The sequence below is a fragment of the Nicotiana tabacum genome, chromosome 11, assembly GCF_000715075.1.
Source record: "Nicotiana tabacum cultivar K326 chromosome 11, ASM71507v2, whole genome shotgun sequence".
Classification (NCBI taxonomy): domain Eukaryota; kingdom Viridiplantae; phylum Streptophyta; class Magnoliopsida; order Solanales; family Solanaceae; genus Nicotiana; species Nicotiana tabacum.
Genome location: NC_134090.1, coordinates 142,007,032 through 142,026,400, shown reverse-complemented (window position 1 = coordinate 142,026,400; position 19,369 = coordinate 142,007,032). Strand labels below are relative to the sequence as shown.

At 38.4% G+C, this 19,369-nt stretch overlaps 1 protein-coding gene and 1 long non-coding RNA gene across 3 annotated transcripts; one reads left to right on the top strand and one right to left on the bottom strand.

Moving 5' to 3' along the window:
* Positions 1-159: 159 nt before the first annotated feature.
* Positions 160-4,320, bottom strand: LOC107817858 (proteasome subunit beta type-5). 2 transcript variants are annotated; one of them, XM_016643748.2, is made up of 8 exons: positions 4,189-4,320; positions 3,209-3,332; positions 2,966-3,095; positions 2,125-2,231; positions 1,295-1,429; positions 1,114-1,217; positions 520-620; positions 160-390 (listed from the first exon to the last, which is right to left on the bottom strand). In XM_016643748.2, the coding sequence occupies exons 2-8, from the start codon at positions 3,323-3,325 to the stop codon at positions 263-265; spliced, it is 822 nt and encodes a 273-aa protein (XP_016499234.1). In that variant the 5' UTR covers positions 3,326-3,332; positions 4,189-4,320; the 3' UTR covers positions 160-262. The 2 variants fall into 2 exon arrangements, with proteins under 2 accessions (XP_016499234.1, XP_075081620.1); XM_075225519.1 differs by lacking the exon at positions 4,189-4,320 and adding an exon at positions 3,789-3,923.
* A 5,998-nt stretch (positions 4,321-10,318) lies between these two features.
* LOC142166383 (uncharacterized) lies at positions 10,319-12,108 on the top strand. The gene is made up of 2 exons (XR_012696790.1): positions 10,319-11,230; positions 11,524-12,108. It is a non-coding gene; the product is annotated as an uncharacterized LOC142166383 (long non-coding RNA).
* Positions 12,109-19,369: the final 7,261 nt, after the last annotated feature.

Sequence of the window (19,369 nt, the reverse complement as noted above, 5' to 3'; positions counted from 1 at the left end):
ACTTAGGTCAACATTAACTTATTTCGTCACTTATCCGCTTTTCGTTTTTGTTGTTTCTTTTTAACAATACATGATTAGCTGAACGACTGAAATTGTATGAGAGAAGTTGAAGAGTGGAAAGATGCAGTTTGTGCAAACTGCACAATAAAGTCTGAGAAGAAAAATAAACTTTGATGTCTCTTTAATATGCAAAGATGAGAACATATTTGATCTGGTTTACAAAATCATGACATAAAAAAACACTATTACAGGATCTTTATCCTCAGGCTACTGGCACTTCAGCCATTTCCTGTTCCACTGCTGCTACTTCAACGGGATAGTAGTTGTAATGGAGTTCTCCAACATCGTCACCTGATAGCTTCTTCCATCCATTTGGTCCGACATGATAAACTGAAACGAACCACAAAGTTAACGGCCAAATACACAAACACCATGGAGCAAAAATACAACAGAGAGAACGGAAATAGCCACTTAACATGGTACTTCCTCTTTTTAAGGATGAGGATGCAAGAAACATACCACTAGCAACACCTCCACTAGCTCCATCACGGAACGTAGCATGATAAATCGCTCGTCTAGCTAACTCGGCTGCTTCTTTCACGGACAAATCATATCGGTACCTAAAGTGAAACAGCACAGGGAGAAATATTAGATTTAGAGAGAAGGTAAGAGTTCAGTGGTTTCCTGAAGTTAACGAATCAGAAGCATGAGCTGTAAGCTGCGAAAGTTTTGACCATAGCATTGTCACAATAAACTAAGGAGACATTTTGAAAAGGTTGTAACCCCCCCCCCCCCCCCCAACCAAAAAAAAAAAAAAAGGGCCTCCGCGTACGGAATGCATTTAGACCTTGGTGACACAACACAACTTTCTCTCTTTCAGAAGACACTGAGATCAAGTACGACCAACAGATAAGTGCATCTGCACCTCGCGCATGCAGTCCTTTGCACTTCAATATGCACAAGCCACATATCAAAGACTGAGTTGACTATAACAATGTCTGAAGGTCGGTTTTTGTCATATAGATAAGACGAAACTAGTTAACAATCATTCTCAAGCAGATACTAGGGAAACCATGGAAATGCTGATAGGAAAACGTAGAAGAAAGCACACACCCATTATCCAAAACACCATAAGCATAGGGTGAACCAGATCCAACAGAAAATCTGGTTCCTTTAAGCCTTCCTCCCTCACTATCCACATAATATAGTCCTGGACCCTGCACAATCAAGCTTTTATATTAGTAAGAAAACAGGAAACATTTTACGAACTGTACCAGCTTCCATCTTTCAATACCTTCTCATCCCAACCCGCAATCATAGTTCCAACAGACAAACCCATTCCGCGATAAGAATACAAAATGTTTGCCAGCAGCTTTGAAGCTCCAGTAACTGAAATTCTCCTTTTGTTTGCCAGTTCATGCAGACGGCACTGAATCACAAAAAGGGAACAGGTGACCAAGTTTTACCAAGTGTATGAAGCCAAATTCCATAATACTATTTCTGCTTATGAACTGCAGAACTTTCTTCTGTAATGGGTCAGGAGGAGGATATATTGATGTGTTATATATATAGATATAATATATATACACCCCCCCCCCCCCCAACACACACACACACACTAAAAAAAATAAACATAGTTGGACTTTAACTTCGGGAGACTTTAATATGCAGAGTGAAAGATGGCCCAAGAAATGTAAAAGACAAAAACCCTTGGGGGCTTAGCCTTTAAGAAAATAAGCGGGAAGAAACTTTCAAAACACTAGTGCGCTAACAGCGGTGGAATATAACATTTTCCCAATTATCGTTTCCCTCCCCAAATCTAACACCATTTAATAATTGTCATTTCTTTCTTTTTACCCCTTCAATCTAGTCACATTTCCATTCTCATTATTAGCTAACTCCTTTTTTCTTTCTTAACCTTCCTCATCTTTTTACTTTAGAGTGGAAGGAGAGACATACCCACCCTAAATAAATATATGCCATCAGAAGCATTAAAATTCTCTAGAGTACATAGATCTGTAATGCGGAAGAGACCAGAATTGATCGAGATCGAGTATTCTCCTGGCAAAAATGGGTAAATGCAGCAACTTGGAAAAGGAAATGGAGTACTTCATAACCACATACCTTGATTCCCAAGTTTCTGTGCCAGAATTGGCAGTCAGCAGCCCCACCAGCCATTGTGCCAAGCATATATGGATTAATTTCAATGATTTTCTTCACAGACTGAGATGCTGCGAGATATTAAAAAGAAAAGAACATATTTCTCAAAAGGATTAGCCAAATCAACAGATAATGAAATAACACTTAAAAGAGTATTTGGATCCTCCAAAAGAAGTAGAAATCCAACTACCTAAAATTTGGAACTCACATTCCTCTAATGAAGAACTTGACACTCAGCTATGGAACATACAAAACTAATACATACACATGTCTCGTGCAGCACAAGTCCATAAGACCACAGCACAACCATATAAAAACGGAAGATAATTAAAGTTTTCTTTTCAGGTACGCACGAAATCAGGTTATGTCTCTATTTATCCACACACACTGCTTAAGGTACTAATTCCAAGTTCTAGCCATTGTACCAATAACCTTAGTGACATTGACAACAAAGCTACTCAAAAAGGTATAGCATATGACACAGAGATATACTTGAATATGCCATTGATGAAAATTTTGTAGAATGTGGATACTTTTGAACCCAATAACATTTTATGCTGAAACCGGGTAAATACAGCTTCACATGTATGCAGAAAAACTCAAACATGAAAACAATTAGGTCTTGCATGTCCCTTGAACCGTTGTTTATGGTTATATCAATTCCATATCAAGTCATTTGGCAGAGAGCAGGATCACAAGATCCATAGACAAATCGATGCTTCATAACAGTAGCAGGGTTGACAAGTAATAAACGATTTTCTTCACATTGTTTATCATAAAGACAAAAATGAGCGGAAGTGTTTACATATATATCCTCCCATGCTAGCCCGAGAATCAGCAGCAACCATGACACCTTCTTTAAAAATGAAAGCAAGAGTTGTGGTTCCCTTCGCAGGCTTCACCATTTGGATTGCTTCTTTTTGAAAACCGTCAAACTGAAGGAACACACAGGATAGAAAAAAAAGGAAGCATAGTTAGAGATTCAGGTCTCGATAGATTCCCAATTAACAGAATATAATTGATCACACAGAAAAGTAGTCAGACTCACATTAGTAGTGTTAGGAATCTGGAATGACGGAGAACTAGGAATGTCATCAAACAGTTCCGAAGACTCCCCTCGAAGTGGGGCAGTCGGTTCAAGTCCACTAAAATCGATCTTCATCATTGAAAACCTTTAACAGCAATAATTGATAAATCAGATATGTTCCACTCTGTAATACTTATCAATCTCGGTAGACAAACAAATTGAGTAATTATTAGAGAACTTAACTAACAAAGTTTTCCAATGTACTAAACTTAACTCAAGGGCCTATATGTACAGCCTCAATTGGATTAAAGGGATAAATTAAATTAACTGATATCATATCCTGATATTTCAGAGTTAGAATCCAAAAATGGTTGTGGATAATTGCAGGGCTGGATGTAGGCTTTAAGATATGGGTGCGGACCCACTGGCTTTGCCCAAACTCAATATATGTGTTACGAAATCCATTAACGATGTACAAAAACTAAATTCGAAAAGCAGTTACTAGAACTTGGCACAGCTGCCTTTGGTATACTTTTTGTTCAAGGACAAATCTAAAAATTATCTACCCCATCATGTTATTTAAAATCCAAATTTAAGGTACCTGTATCTACAGTAAGCCTGAGTTGATAACCCGAAAGTAGAATAAAATAACCTCCTACAATCAGTTAAACTATACGTGAAAATTCTTCTAAAGCATCAATATATATAATTCAAATCCTTTCATAAATAACTTGACATTATCACTTTCATCTCAAATGCTGAATATCGAAAAGCTCAAAAAACATTAAAAAATTCTCTCTTTTTTTTCTGTGATTCTAAGGAAAGTTATCAAAACATCGATTACTAAAATAGGCATCTTACTACACCACCACAAATTGGGGCTATTATATAGTACAAGTATATATTTGTCAAAAGAATTCAACAATGTATATAGTTCGAGTTGAAGATAGTGGATGCAAACTGCTGCAGGAAGCTTATATAATGAAAATTAGGGAACTTACAATTCAATTTAGCTGGAGAAAGAGTTTCGCCGGAAGTGCAATTTCTTCTGAAGTGGAAAGTGTCAACTTGCTGAACAAGAAACACTGACCAACTTGAAATGGGGCCGAAACGAATCGCAGTTTGGGCCAAATCCATTCGCTAAAGTAATTTGGGCTTGTAACTTAAAATAAGGCCCAAATTCTTCGATCGAACGGGTTCCGATTGAGGCCCAAATCATCCTCCTACTCATCCTTAAAAGTTACTTAGTTTGTGTCATAAATAGAATTTTATTTATGGTGAATATCTACATTTAGAGAGATTCTAGGATTTATTACTTGGGGGTTAAGTCACTCTCTTCCTACAAATAGAGGGTTTTATTCCATTGTAATTCATCTCAAAATTCAATAAGAATTACTCTCTCTTTCTCTGCAATATTATTGTTCTTCTACTTTATTATTTTGTAATACGTTATCAGCACGAGATTCTACCGACTCAAGAAGCTCTTTGAGAAGATTAAGCAAATATGGATATCTCTCAAAGCAAAATTGGATCAAAGTTCAATTGTAAAAATATTTGTTTAGTTGATTCATGTACAACACATACAATATTCAAAGAGAAATATTTCTCTCATTTAAGTATGTGTAAGGCAGATGTTACTACAATTTCTAGTAGTAGTAAATTAATTGAAGGCTCTGGAAGAGCTACTATAACTCTGCCTAAGGGAACAATACTTATCATAGAGAATGCAATGTTCTCCTCCAAGTCCAAGAGGAACTTGTTGAGTTTTAAAGATATCCGCCGAAATGGATATCATATTGAGACAATAGATGAGAATAATTGTGAATATGTCATCATTACCAAGAATGTCTCTAGTCAGAAGAGGGCTATTGAGAAGTTCCCATCTTTATCTTGTGGCCTGTATTGGACAAGAATTAGTGCAATTAAGACACATTCTACCGTAAACCAAAAGGTTACTGACTTCAATACTTTTGTACTTTGACATGACCGATTGGGACATCTTGGATCAATTATGATGAGACGAATTATAAAAAAACTCAAATGGGCATTCATTGAAGAATTTAAAGATTCTTTTAAATATTGAATTTTCCTGCACTTCTTGTTATCAAGGCAAGTTAATTATTAGACCATCACCAACAAAGGTTGGGATTGAGTCCCTTGCGTTTTTGGAACATATACAAGGGAACATTTGTGGACCTATTCACCCACCTAGTGGGTCGTTTAGAGATTTTATGGTCTTAATAGATGCATTTTTGTACATGGTCTCATATGTGCCTATTGTCATCTCGCAACCTCGCATTTGCAAAATTAATGGTACAAATAATTCGATTACGAGCATAATTTCCCGATAATCCAATTAAGTCTATTAGACTTGATAATACTGCTGAGTTTTCATCCCAAGCATTTAATGATTATTGCTTATCAATTGGGATAAAAGTGGAACATCTTGTAGCTCATGTTCACACTCAAAATGGTCTTGCAAAGTCTTTAATTAAATGTCTGCAATTGACAGCAATGCCGTTACTCATGAAAACGAGGTTTCCCACTTCTGTTTGGGGTCATGCCTTTTTTGCATGCAGTAATGTTAGTTCATCTCAGACCATCAAATTATCGTAAATATTCCCCGTTGTAATTAGTTTTGGGTCATGAACCTAATATATCCCATTAAATTTTTTTTGGATGCGTAGTATATGTGCCTGTAGCACCGCCATATCGCACCAAAATGGATCCTCAAAGAAGGTTAGGAATATATGTTGGGTTTGAATCGCCCTCTATTATTCGCTACCTCGAAACATTAACGAGGGATTTGTTTACTGCACGATTTGTAGGTTGTCGATTCGATGAGACACTTTTCCCAAAATTAGGGGGAGAAGTTGGTGAAACCAAACGGAAAAGTTTGTGAAAAAATCCATCATTATCTCATCTTGATCCACATGCCTCTATTTGTGAAAAAGAGGTACAAAATATTATCCATTTGCAGAGAATAGCAAATCAAATGCCAGATGCATTTACGGATCTGAAAGGATAACAAAATCACATATCCCGGCAGAGAATGTTCCAATTCATATTGGTGTCCCTATTGGACAACCTTCTAGTGCCATAGCTAATGAGTCAAAAGCATGTCTAAAACGTGGCAGACCATTAGGTTCTAAAGATCAAAATCCTAGAAAAAGGGAAACAAATTATCAAAATGATACTAAGAAAGAGTCTCATGAAGAAATCCATGCTTTAACCAATCCTGAGATTCATGAGGAAATCACTAAACCTGAGACTCAAGAAAATAAGGAACTATCAATAAATCCAATCGATATTAAGACAAATTTGAATCGATTGGATATAGAGGTGGATTATGTCTTTGCATATAATGTTGCATCTAACATTATGCAAGATAGTGAGGATCTTGAACTTCAATCTGTTGGAGAATGTCGACAAAGAGGTGATTGGCTAAAGTGTCAAGAAGCAATCCAATTAGAGTTGAATTCACTTGCAAAACGTGATGTTTTTGGGCCTGTAGTCCAAACACCTAATGGTGTTAAGCCTGTTGGCTATAAATGGGTCTTTGTATGCAAGAGGAATGAGAAAAATGAGGTACAAAGATATAACGCACGCCTTGTTGCACAAGGATTTTCACAAAGGCCTGGTGCGATTATGAAGAGACATATTCACCCGTTATAGATACTATAACGTTCCGTTTTCTCATTAGTTTTGCTGTCCATGAAAAGCTTGACATGCATTTAATGGATGTGGTTACCGCCTACCTTTATGGCTCACTTGATAATGAGATATACATGAAAATTTTCGAGGGATTTAAAATGTCTAATGCAAATAATTTAAAGTCCCAAAAAATGTTTTCAATCAAATTGCAAAGATCTTTGTATGGTTTAAAGCAAATAGGACGAATGTGGTATAATCGTCTTAGTGAGTATTTATTAAAGGAAGGTTATATAAATGATGTCATTTGTCCATGTGTTTTTATAAAGAAAACAATATCGTAATTTGTTGTACTTGCCTATGTTGATGAAATAAACCTTATTGGAGCTCCTATAGAACTCCAAAAGGCAATTCATTATTTAAAGAAGGAATTCTATATGAAAGATCTCGAAAAGACAAAAATATGTCTGGGTTTGCAAATTGAACATTTGGCAAACAGAATTTTTGTCCATCAATCTGCCTACATAGAAAAGGTATTGAAACGGTTTTACATGGATGGAGCACATCCATTAAGTACTCCAACGGTTGTTCGATAATTTGATGTGAATAAGGATCCATTCCGACCTCAAGAAGAGAATGAAGAGCTACTTGGTCCTGAAGTACTATATCTAAGTGCAATTGGTGTACTAATGTATCTTGCTAATACTACAAGGCCTAACATAACCTTTTCAGTTAATGTCTTAGCAAGATATAGCTCTGCTCCTACAAGGAGATATTGGAATAGAATTAAACACATATTACGGTATCTAAAAGGAACTACCGATATGGCTTATTTTATGACAATAATTGCAGCCCTGATTTTGTTAGTTATGCCGATGCTGGGTATTTATCCGATCCACACAAGGCTCGATCTCAAACATGTTATGTGTTTACATATGGAGGCACTGTCATATCTTGGCGATCGACTAAGCAATCAATTGTGGCTACTTCATCTAATCATGCTGAAATAATTGCTATTCATGAAGCAAGTCGAGAATGTGTGTGGTTGAGGTCTATAATACATCTTATTCGAGATAAATGTGGTTTGAAGTATGACAAACTACCCACAATTTTGTATGAAGATAATGCAGCATGCATAGCCCAATTGAAGGGAGGATTCATAAAAGGAGATAGGACAAAACACATTTCACCAAAGCTATTTTTCACACATGACCTTCAAAAGAATGGTGATATCAATGTGCAACAGATTCGTTCAAGTGATAATATTGTTGATTTGTTTACAAAATCTCTACCGACGTCAACCTTTAAGAAGCTAGTGTACAAGATTGGGATGCGAAGGCTCAAGGATGTGAATTGATGCTCTCATCAGGGGGAGTTAATGCGCGTTGCACTCTTTTTTCTTACAAGGTTTTGTTCTACTGAATTTTCCTAGCAAGGTTTTTAACGAGGCAACCAATAGGTGCATTTCTAAACATGTGTACTCTTTTTCCTTTTCTAGAATTTTTTTCATATTGGGTTTTATATTAATTAAGGTTTTAACGAGGCACATTATTTGTTAAATAGACATTCAAGGGGGAGTGTTATAAATAAAATTTTATTTATGGTGAATGTCTATATTTAGAGAGATTCTAGGGTTTATTACTTGGTGGCTAAGTCACTCTCTCCCTATAAATAGAGGGTTCTATTCCATTGTAATTCATCCCAAAATTCAATAAGAATTCCCTCTCCCTCTTTCTCTGCAATATTGTTCTTCTTCTTTTATTATTTTATAACAGTTTGGCCTTTAAGAGAAAATATGCTACTAAAATTAGTAAATTCATAAAATACGACCAATATTAACCAAATTCTACAAATATTAGTTCAATTGGCTAATTATATGCTTCTCCTTCCCTTTAATCTACCTCCATTTTTTCCCCTCTTTCTCCCTCTTTGCAGAATTTTCCTAGAGTATTCAAATAAATTATTTAAGATCTTAAAGTAGAAAAATTCGTGAAATCTTCATATTAGAGGAACCGTTAAACTTATATGATGCACTAGTAAAGCAAATTATAACTTACAAATCACCAAGATAAATAAACTACGACGATGATGACTTGTCAACCAATTTGTTCCTTTTTGTCATCTTAGTATTTTTATTTTTTAGACCCAGCAACAAAAATATTAGAAATTTCTTTGTTTAGAAGGTACTTAGAAAAGTATAATTATGTGAATCACACCAATCCACGTTGCTTATAGTACAAATTATATATATATATATCATATACGTACAAAGCATATATATCTCCTTGAATTCTATTTATTTTTATTTGATTGTTTGGTTACTTGAAAAGTGAAGAAGATGGGCTAAAAGTTCGTTTAAATTTGACTCTCGAAATTGTTGAATATGAAAATTTGAGTTATTGAAATTGAAATTTATTTTGAGCGAATGATATTGGAATAGATTGGGTACACAAACTCCTTTTTTGTTTAGGGTTTTTGAATGTTATATATCATTGGTAATTTATTCTAGCTATTTTAGGTAACATAACTTAATGGCTAACTATTGGTAAGTAATATCTCTTTATGCTATTTCTATAGTTCTCTCTTCTTTTTTTCCCCTCCATTGAAACAAAATAAGTCAATATAACATTCTAAATCTGAAGTTAGATTGATGTAAAATTGAAAGTTCTTCTCAACAATTTCCGAATTTGAGTTTATGTTTTCAAGAAAACATGCAAGTCAATAAACGCGTGTGTTAGAGTTTTACTCTTCTATAACTCTAAGTTTCAAATGGTAATTAAAATCATTTCCTCCATTTCAGATTAAACTAGTCTCACACGAAACATTTCGCGTTAGCTCCTTTCGATGAATCTTAGAGGATAGACGTTACTATTTTAGCCCAAAGTAAAAAATAGCTTTTTTCCATTTTGATTCAAAGGAAAAGCTCAAACTTTTGAAAGACTAATTTTTGATACGCATTTTGCACATGTACTCTATGTAATTGAGTACATAATTTTAAAACAATCACCTACAGTTTGATTTATAAAATAAAACGTTAAAATAATGTCTTATTGTGATTTTTGACTTTGCCTGCAATTACATCTAATTGTGTTGTTTTTCTTCTTCTTCTTTTTTTTTTGGGGGGGGGGGGAGGGGGTTAATAAACAAAATTTACTAAACATAATTCATTATACTAAATGATAAGGTTGGAATAATAGTATATTGGAACTAGGTTTGCTGAATTTGATATGTCATTGTTAAGATATTTGGCCCTAATCTGTATAATGTTAGGTAGGTAGTGGGTGTAGATATGAATTTAGATAGATATAGATATCATATTATAATGTCAGATACCACTCTATTTAAGTAAGATATCTTATATCTAAAAAAAATATAAATTTTTATATAAAATAATAATAATAATTTATTACTAATATAATATATTTAATCTCTATGCTATTATAACTGACATATCTTGTGAAACTATTGAAAATGAAGGGAGAATGATAATACCAACGGAAAACAGTCAAAACTACTCTTATGTTTTGCTAAATGGTTTATAAATAACCTCCGTACATTTATCGGTCCAAAAAAACACATGACGTTAATTTTATTAATAAAATTACCCTCGCGTCTAACGGCAAAACAAACACGCTTTTCATTTAATGAGGTGACATTTTTTTACTGGGACACGTGGCCTTTTCAGCAAAAAATCAAACATGGGTCTTACTTCAACCCATTAATGGATCCGACTTTACCCGGCTCAAAAACTTTACGTTAACCCATCCTTTTGAACCCAATTTGCTTCAACAAAGCTTCACCTAATTTCATGTTCTCTTGTCGAATTGCTCCTGCACATGCCATTAATGTGTGGCCAAGTTGACTGAGACGTTCGCGTGGAAATTGACTCGCTCTCAAAACTACCCCACATACCACCACTCACCAAGATTCGTGAGGAGGACGACAATAACTCTATTGTAGTTGTGAGTTTTAATCTCTTGCTCTGTAGTTGTTACACCGGCGACGCATGTAGTAATCTAGTTGGATTTTCAATTTGGGGAAAAACGGCTTTACTTGGGATAGTAGTTAGATTTGTTCTTTGAGGAATATTAGTTGTGAAAGAGGAAGATTAATTGATAAAAGGTTCTTGTGGTTGAGTTCAGAATCATAGATTCGAGCCAAAGATGAGAGATTTGAAGGTTATAATGAACAGTTTCAGAAGCAAGAAATGAAAGATTATTTTGTTGAACACTACCCATAACTTCTTCAAGCTGTTCAACTTTCTGAGCAACTTCAGCCATGTCTGATGCCTTCACTTTGTAACCCAAAATAGCAAGCATCTCATCATCAACTCCTGCATCTTGCTCTGCTTCCTCCCACATCTTTCTTTCCAGGTGTCCACCCGCAGTAGAGGTACAACCATCGGAAAATGAATTTTCCAGTTGCTGATACGACATCGTTTGATTAATGTAAATATCTGATGCCATAAAAAAGGATGGGTTAATTTTAATATTTTGACCCAGTTAACAAACCCAAGATACGTTAATGGGTTAGAAATAAGACTCATGTTTGATTTTCTGCCGAAAATGCCATGTGTCCTGATAATTAGGGATTTTAATACATTTTATACTCCTTCTTGCTTAAGTTTTGATTAGAAATTTGTACAAAATAGTCCCAAAAGGCTCACAAGTTGTGCTTGATTGCAGGTTTGATCAATAATGTGATAAGATGTCAAAGATCAGCTCAAAAGGAGTGAAACTTGCACAAGTGCCAAAGACAAGACAAGCTCAGGCAAAGCAGGCCTAGTGAGGCCGCACACCATTCTGTGCGGTCCGCACTAGGAGATTCAGAGAGGTCGACTTCCAGGCAAATATGCAATGCGGATGCACTAGGTTTTGTGCGGCCCGCACTGAAGGCAATGTGGCCGCACTCGATTTAGTGCGGTCCGCGGTCCATTTTATGCGGACCACACTAGAAGCCTATGCGACCGCAGTCCATTATGTGCGGTCCGTATTGCCCAAGTTCAGAGAGCTGTATTTTCAAGTTCAGAGCCCTAGTGCTGCCGCACACCATTTTGTGCGGTCCTCACTAACCCCGCAGGAGCATTTTTTCCAGAATTTTTAGCTTAGTATAAATAGTTTATTTTCCCATTTTTAGGGTATCAGATAGTTTTGTAACGTAGCTGCGCTCGTGGGTTCGACTTTCTTAGCCATTTTGGGCAATTTTATTTATTTTTCATCATTGAATCTTGTTATTTACCTTAGCGATTAATTAATATGAGTTGTTCCTCATCTATCTCTTACCTTTCTTCTTTAATTATGAGTAGCTAGTCCATAAGCTAGGGTTGTGGCTCAACCCTAGTGTGGGTAATTGATAGGTCTTGTATTTTAGGGCTATATTGACTATGAGTGTTTGATATTTGGTCCAATTTCAGGGTTAATAGCTGAATTAGTGGTTGCAAGCACTAGTTTGTGCTTAGTTGACTAGGGCTCTTCTTGAGAAAGAGAGCCTAAATCTCCGAAATTGGTCCAACTAGGAATTGGGGCGTACTCAAGAGATTGATAGCCCCAATTAAAGGGTTAAATCTCGAGAGAGTAATACCCGACTTAAACCCTAGTTGCTTGTGCAAATTTGCATACCCAATTGGTCTTAAGAAAGTCATTCGGGCAAAATCACTCGAACCACCGAGAGGTGTAGAGTGGGTAATATCGTGCAACGGTTATATCATACTCCCCAATTATGTCAATCGTGTCTTAGATTCAATTACCCGTCAATTAACCACCTAGGTGAAAGTCATTACCCTAGTGCCTTTTAAACCATTTGAATAACCCTTTTTAGATTAGTTCTTAGCTTAATCTAGTTGCATTTACCATTTGTAGTTGATAAAAGTATAAGTAAAATGAAAACCCCAAAAATGATTAGAAGTGTAATTTGGAACACATACGTAACCCTAAACTAGATAGATACTCGATTCCAAATTCTAGCTCTCTGTGGAAATCGATCCCGACCCTAAATCGGGTAAAAGCTGCTCCGACCCTCTCTCACTATTCAATAATGGTGTGGAGTAGGCCGCGATCACGTTTTGGCGCCATTGCCGGGGAGCTAACAGTTTTGGCTATCTATTTAGTTAGTTTTGTGTATTGTTCTTCATTCCTTCTTTGTTACTTAATTTTTTGTGTCACAACTTAGGTACCAAATAGCAGCGAACAACGCTAACGACCCTCTTGGAAATATGATTGTGGGGGAGGAGGTAGATGATGTCGGAGATGATAAGGTGCCTCTTGTACCTCAAGACAACGTAGAGGCCGTCAGGCTATTGCGAATGATAATAACAATGTTCCAGACCCTCCTCCGCCACCTCCAAGAGTGGCTCCCAAAATACTTCCGAACTAGGGCTATGCGAGTGCTATTGTCCCACCCCGAATTCGGGCGGGCAATTTTCAGATAACCAATGTGATGTTGACCTTACTTGAGTAGCGTGGGTATTCCACGGGTCCTGCAAATCAAAATGCCTACAAACATCTCAAGGGGTTCGTGGATACATGTTGGGGGAGCAAGCAGACGAATGTGTCCGAGGATGCTCTTAGGTTGAGACTCTTCCCATTCTCACTTCGGGGGAAGGCATTAGATTGGCTCGAGAGACTTCCCAACCATTCCATCACAACTTGGGATGAGTTGGCGGATAAATTCATTGCTAGATTTTTCTCGCCCGAACATATGGCGGCATTGCGTGATGAGATATTGGCCTTCAAGCAAGATCCCACGGAACCTTTGCATGAGATTTAGGAGTGTTATAGAACAATGGTGAAAGAATGCCCCAACAATGATATGACCGAGGCTATGATCCAACAAATCTTCTACCGGAGTATTAACACCAAAAACCAATGCATAGTGAACCAACTAGTTGGGGGAAACTTTATGAAGTTGTCGTATGATGATGCATGTGATATACTTGATGAGATGGCTGGCACTTCTTCTACATGGCAAAGTAGAGCAAATGTTCCCCAGGGTGACCCCACGGTTACTCATTTACACAAGAAGTTGCATGACCATGGGCAAGCTATAGCGGAGTTGACAACTACTGTGAACCAATTGGCTAAGGCACAATTGCAACAAGTCCAAAACCCTCGCCAAATGAATGCTATGGAGGGTGTCAATATGCTTGTCAATAAGAGAAGGCAAAGGAGGAAACAAAACCAAGGGAATTCTGAGCAATTTGATGATGACTGTGATGGATTTCAAAATGATGATTATGATGACCAGAGTGAAGAGGTTCAATATGTAAACAACTATCAAGGCCAACGGGGCAACTCTTCCAACTAACAACAGTGGAGACCTCAAGGCAATTCGGGCAATCAACAACAAGGCAATGGTAATTGGGGCAATCTACAACAAGGAAATGGTAATTGGGGGAACAACAACCAAAACAACAACTGGGGCAATCAGAACAACAACCAGAACAATCAAGGGAATTGGAATGGTAATAACAACAATTGGGGTGGCAATAACAATCAAGGTGGATGGAACAATGGAAACCAAAGAAATCGGGGGCAAGGCTTTCAAAGGCCCCTAATGTACCAACAATCGAACAATCCACCCCTATTTCCATCTCAAGGTCCTAGTTCTTTTGGCAATGATATGAGTAGAATTGAAATGATGTTCGAACAGATGATGAAGAAGAATGCGGATTCGGATGCACATTTGGCTTCCTACAATACCTCTATTAGAAATTTGGAGGTACAACTAGGCCAAATCTCACAGTCTTTAAATACTCGCCCTAAGGGTGCTCTACCAAGTGATACAGTAGTGAACCCGAAAGGTGGAAACAATCATGTCATGGCGGTAACAACGAGAAATGAAAGAGGCAGTGATGTGAATGCCTCCAAACAAAAGCAGATCTTGGATGATGATGTTGAGTTGCAAGAAGATGAAGTCCCTTTGGTAGTTGAAGATGTGGTTGAAGAAAATGTGACCAACGAAATGAGGATTGATATTCAAGTTGTCGAGGTGAAAACTCAAAATGATGTGAACCCGTCTAGGGAACACATAATAGACATGCCGGAGCCGGTTGTGCCTAAAGCCAAGGCACCTTTGCCAAGGCCACCTCCACCTTATCCTCAAAGGCTCGCGAAGCAAAAGAATGATAATTAGTCAAGAAGTTCATTGACATGATGAAGAGCTTGTCCATTAATGTCCCTCTGGTGGAGGCTCTTGAACAAATGTTGGGCTATGCAAAATTCATGAAAGATTTGGTCACAAAGAAGTGTTCTATGGATTGTGAAACTATAAAGATGGCTCACCAAGTTAGTGCTATAGTGCATTCAATGGCCCCGAAACTTGAAGATCCCGGTGCCTTCACCATTCCTTGCACCATTGGGAGTGCGGATTTTGCCAAGGCTCTATGTGATTTGGGAGCTAGTATCAATTTGATGCCCTACTCAGTTTTCAAAACTTTGGGTATTGGGCAACCTAGGCCAACTTCCATGAGGTTACAAATGGCGGATAGATCGATGAAGAGACCCTTGGGTATGCTTGTCCGGGTGGACAAATTTATCTTGCCAGCTGATTTTGTGATCTTGGACTGCGAGGTGGACTACGAAGTTCCTATCATATTGGGCAGACCTTTTCTAGATACGGGGAAGGCATTGATAGATGTGGAAGCAGGGGAACTCACCTTCCGGGTGGGTGATGAAAAGGTGGTCTTTCATGTGTGCAAATCTATGAAGCAGCCCAATAGTATCGAAGTGTGCTCTTTTGTTGACCTCGTCACAGCAGTGATAATTGATGAACCTAGTGCAATGATCAATGTGGAGGACCCATTAGAGGCCGTATTGTTGAATCTTGATGTCAATGAGGATGCAAGCCGAGTGGAGTGCGTGAATGCTTTACATGGGATGGGCTTTTATTCTTACGAGCCTAGGAAATTGTCTTTGGATCTCGAGAATAGAAAGACTCCACCAACTACACCTTCAATTGAGGAGCCTCCGGTGTTAGAGTTGAAACTACTGTCTACACACCTCAGGTATGAGTTATTAGGCTCAAATTCTACTTTGCCAGTTATTCTTTCTTCTTGCCTTACTAACATGCAGGTTGATGCCATATTGGCGGTGCTTCAAAAGTGGAAAAAGGCAATTGGATGGACTTTAGCTAATATTCGAGGAATAAGCCCCGCATTTTGTATGCACAAGATTATTCTGGAAGATGATGCAAAGCCTTCCTTGGAGCATCAAAGGAGGTTGAACGAGGCAATACAAGAAATTGTGAAAAAGGAGGTGATCAAGTGGTTGGATGCCGGGGTTGTGTACCCCATCTCTAATAGCTCTTGGACTTCACCGGTGCAATGTGTACCGAAGAAGGGTGGCATGACCGTGGTTACAAATTCCAAAAATGAGTTGATTCCTACAAGAATTGTCACCGGTTGGAGGGTATGCATGGATTACCGCAAGTTGAATAAAGTGACCCGCAAGGATCACTTTCCTTTACCTTTCCTTGACCAAATGTTAGACCGACTTGCTGGGCGTGCCTTCTATTGCTTCTTGGATGGGTATTCTGGGTACAACCAAATCTTGATTGCTTCGGAAGATCAGGAGAAGACCACATTCACTTGTCCATATGACACTTTTGCCTTCTCTAGGATGCCTTTTGGATTGTGTAATGCACCGACTACATTTCAGTGGTGTATGATGGCTATTTTTCACCAATATGGTGGAAGACATTTCGGAGGTGTTCATGGACAATTTTAGTGTTGTGGGGGATTCTTTTGATGAGTGCCGGAAGAATCTTGATAGGGTGTTGGCACATTGTGAAGAGACCAATCTTGTCCTCAATTGGGAGAAATGCCACTTTATGGTGGAATAAGGAATAGTTCTTGGGCATAAAATTTCGAAGCATAACATTGAGGTGGATAAAGCAAAGATCGAGGTAATTTCAACTCCCTCCCCTACATCCGTCAAGGGAGTTCGAAGTTTTCTTAGGCATGCGGGGTTCTACCGGAGATTTATCAAAGACTTTTCGAAGGTAGTGAATCCCTTGTACAAGTTGTTGGAAAAAGATGCTAAGTTCGTGTTTGATGACAAGTGTATGCAAGCCTTTGAACTTCTCAAGCATAAGTTGACCACCACTCCTATCATCATCGCGCCTAATTGGAGCTTGCCCTTTGAGCTCATGTGTGATGCGAGCGATGTTGCGGTTGGGGCGGTTTTGGGGCAAAGAGTGAACAAAATATTTCATCTGGTGTACTATGCGAGCAAGACAATGAATGATGCTCAAGCGAACTACACGGTGACCGAGAAAGAACTTTTGGCTATTGTGTTTGCTATGAAACAAATCTGGCTGTATCTTATGTGTGCTAAGGTTATTATTCATACCGACCATGCCGCACTCTGGTACTTGATGATGAAGAAGGACTCCAAAGCCAGACTGATGCGATGGGTCTTGTTACTTCAAGAGTTTGATTTGGAGATTGTGGACCGAAAAGGTAGTGAGAACCAAGTGGTGGACCACTTGTCCCTCTTAGAGGAGGATGGGAGGCCTCGTGATGTCCTAGAGATCAATGATTCATTTCCTGACGAACAACTCCTTTCGGTGTCGATGAATGATATGCCATGGTTTGCCGATGTTGCTAATTTCCTTGTGACCGGTATAATCCCGTATGAGCTCTCTTCTAACCAAAGAAAGAAGCTCAAGCAGGATAGTTTGGACTTCTATTGGGATGAATCATACTTGTTCAAGATTTGCACAGATGGTGTGATCCGAAGGTGTGTCCCGGAGGAGGAGCAATTGAGTATCTTGGAGGCTTGTCATTCCTCTCCCTATGGTGACCAGCATGGCGGGGCGAGGACGGCTTCTAAAATTCTTAGTTGTGGGTTTTATTGGGCAACTTTGTTCAAAGATGTGGGTGATTTGGTGAAGAGATGTGACGAATGCCAAAGAGCAGGTGGAATTTCGAAGAAAGATAAGATGCCTCTCAATACCATCCTTGAGGTTGATATTTTTGATGTATAGGGCATTGATTTCATGGGCCCATTTGTTAGCTCTTGTGGGAACACTTAAATTCTTGTGGCGGTGGACTATGTTTCAAAGTGGGTTGAAGCCGTGGCTTTGCCCAACAATGAGGCCCGGAGTGTTGTTGCATTTCTCAAAAAGAGCATTTTTACAAGGTTTGGTACTCCTCGTGCAATCATAAGTGATGGGGGGTCCCATTTTTGCAATAGAGCTTTCGACACTTTGCTTTCAAAGTATGGTATCAATCATAAAGTTTCTACTCCCTATCATCCTCAAGCAAGTGGTCAAGTTGAAGTCTCCAACAGGGAAATCAAAAGTATATTGTCAAAGACGGTCAATGCTAATAGGACCGATTGGTCAAAGAAGTTGGATGACGCTCTATGGGCTTATAAGACTACATACAAGTCTCTTATTGGTATGTATCCGTATCGGTTGGTGTTTGGGAAAGCTTGCCATCTACCGGTTGAGTTAGAGCACAAGGCCATGTGGGCTTTGAGGAAGCTAAATCTTGAGTGGGTTGTTGCAGCCAATCTTCGTGTGGAGCATCTCAATGAACTTGATAAATTCAGATTCCATGCCTACTCTAGTTCGTCCTTGTATAAGGACAAGATGGAGTACTTTCATGATAAATATGCTCGTGGAAAGGAGTTCAAAGTAGGTGATTTGGTTCTCTTGTTCAACTCCCGGTTACATCTGTTTCCAGGAAAGCTCAAGTCAAAATGGAGTGGACCTTTTGAAGTGGTGTGTGTGACCCCGTTTGGTGCTCTTGATTTAAAGAACAAAAATGGTGAAGTTTTCAGAGTTAATGGGCACCGGGTCAAGCATTATCTTGGAAAAATTGATGACAACCATGTGGTGGCACTTCATCACTTCAGATGATGTGATGGTAACCTGCGTCGTGCCGCGACATTAAATCAGGCGCTTCTTGGGAGGCAACCCATGTGTTTTTCTTCTTGTTTTTATTTGATTTTCATTTGTAGAGTAGGATTGATTTTTGGGCTAACTGGTTGTGAGATGTTACAGGATTGTGTTGGTGCAATGTAAAATATAGTGAAAAAAGTGCCAGGTCTCTGAAGTATTTAATGTGACCGCACTACATTTAGTGCGGACCGCACTGGTAAGGGTGAAATGTAGACCTCTCTGAAGTTTGCCACTGCGACTGCACTACATTTTGTGCGGTCTGCAGTGGACCACTGTGGCAGCAGTCCATTTTGTGCAGACCGCAGTATGTTGCCTCCTCAAGCTTGAAAATAGTTGTGTCGTGCGGACCGCGGTCCATTTTGTGCGGTCTGCACTAGTTGGTGAGACTGAGCCTCAGGTCCTTTTTTATAAATAGGGTCTGAGGCCCTCCTTTTACCCTTTTCGAACCCTCACTCTTAGAACTAATAGAAACACCGTTCATCATCTTTTCTCTTTATAACTAACTGCTTGGAATCGTTATTCTTCATTTCATTGCATAGCTGGTACCATTACACCCCTTTTACTTATTCAATTTTGTTAATTTCTTTTAATTTTTTTTCCTGCATCCTTTCCTATGTTTCTCGTATT

Bases quoted from the DNA above. Each gene is read 5' to 3' on its own strand.
- LOC107817858 (XM_016643748.2), bottom strand. From the start codon at position 3,325: ATGATGAAGATCGATTTTAGTGGACTTGAACCGACTGCCCCACTTCGA. The intron at 1,430-2,124 runs GTATGTGGTTAT...TTTGTGATTCAG, and splicing joins ACAGAAACTTGGGAATCAAG to TGCCGTCTGCATGAACTGGC. The intron at 1,218-1,294 runs GTATTGAAAGAT...TTGATTGTGCAG, and splicing joins TTGCGGGTTGGGATGAGAAG to GGTCCAGGACTATATTATGT.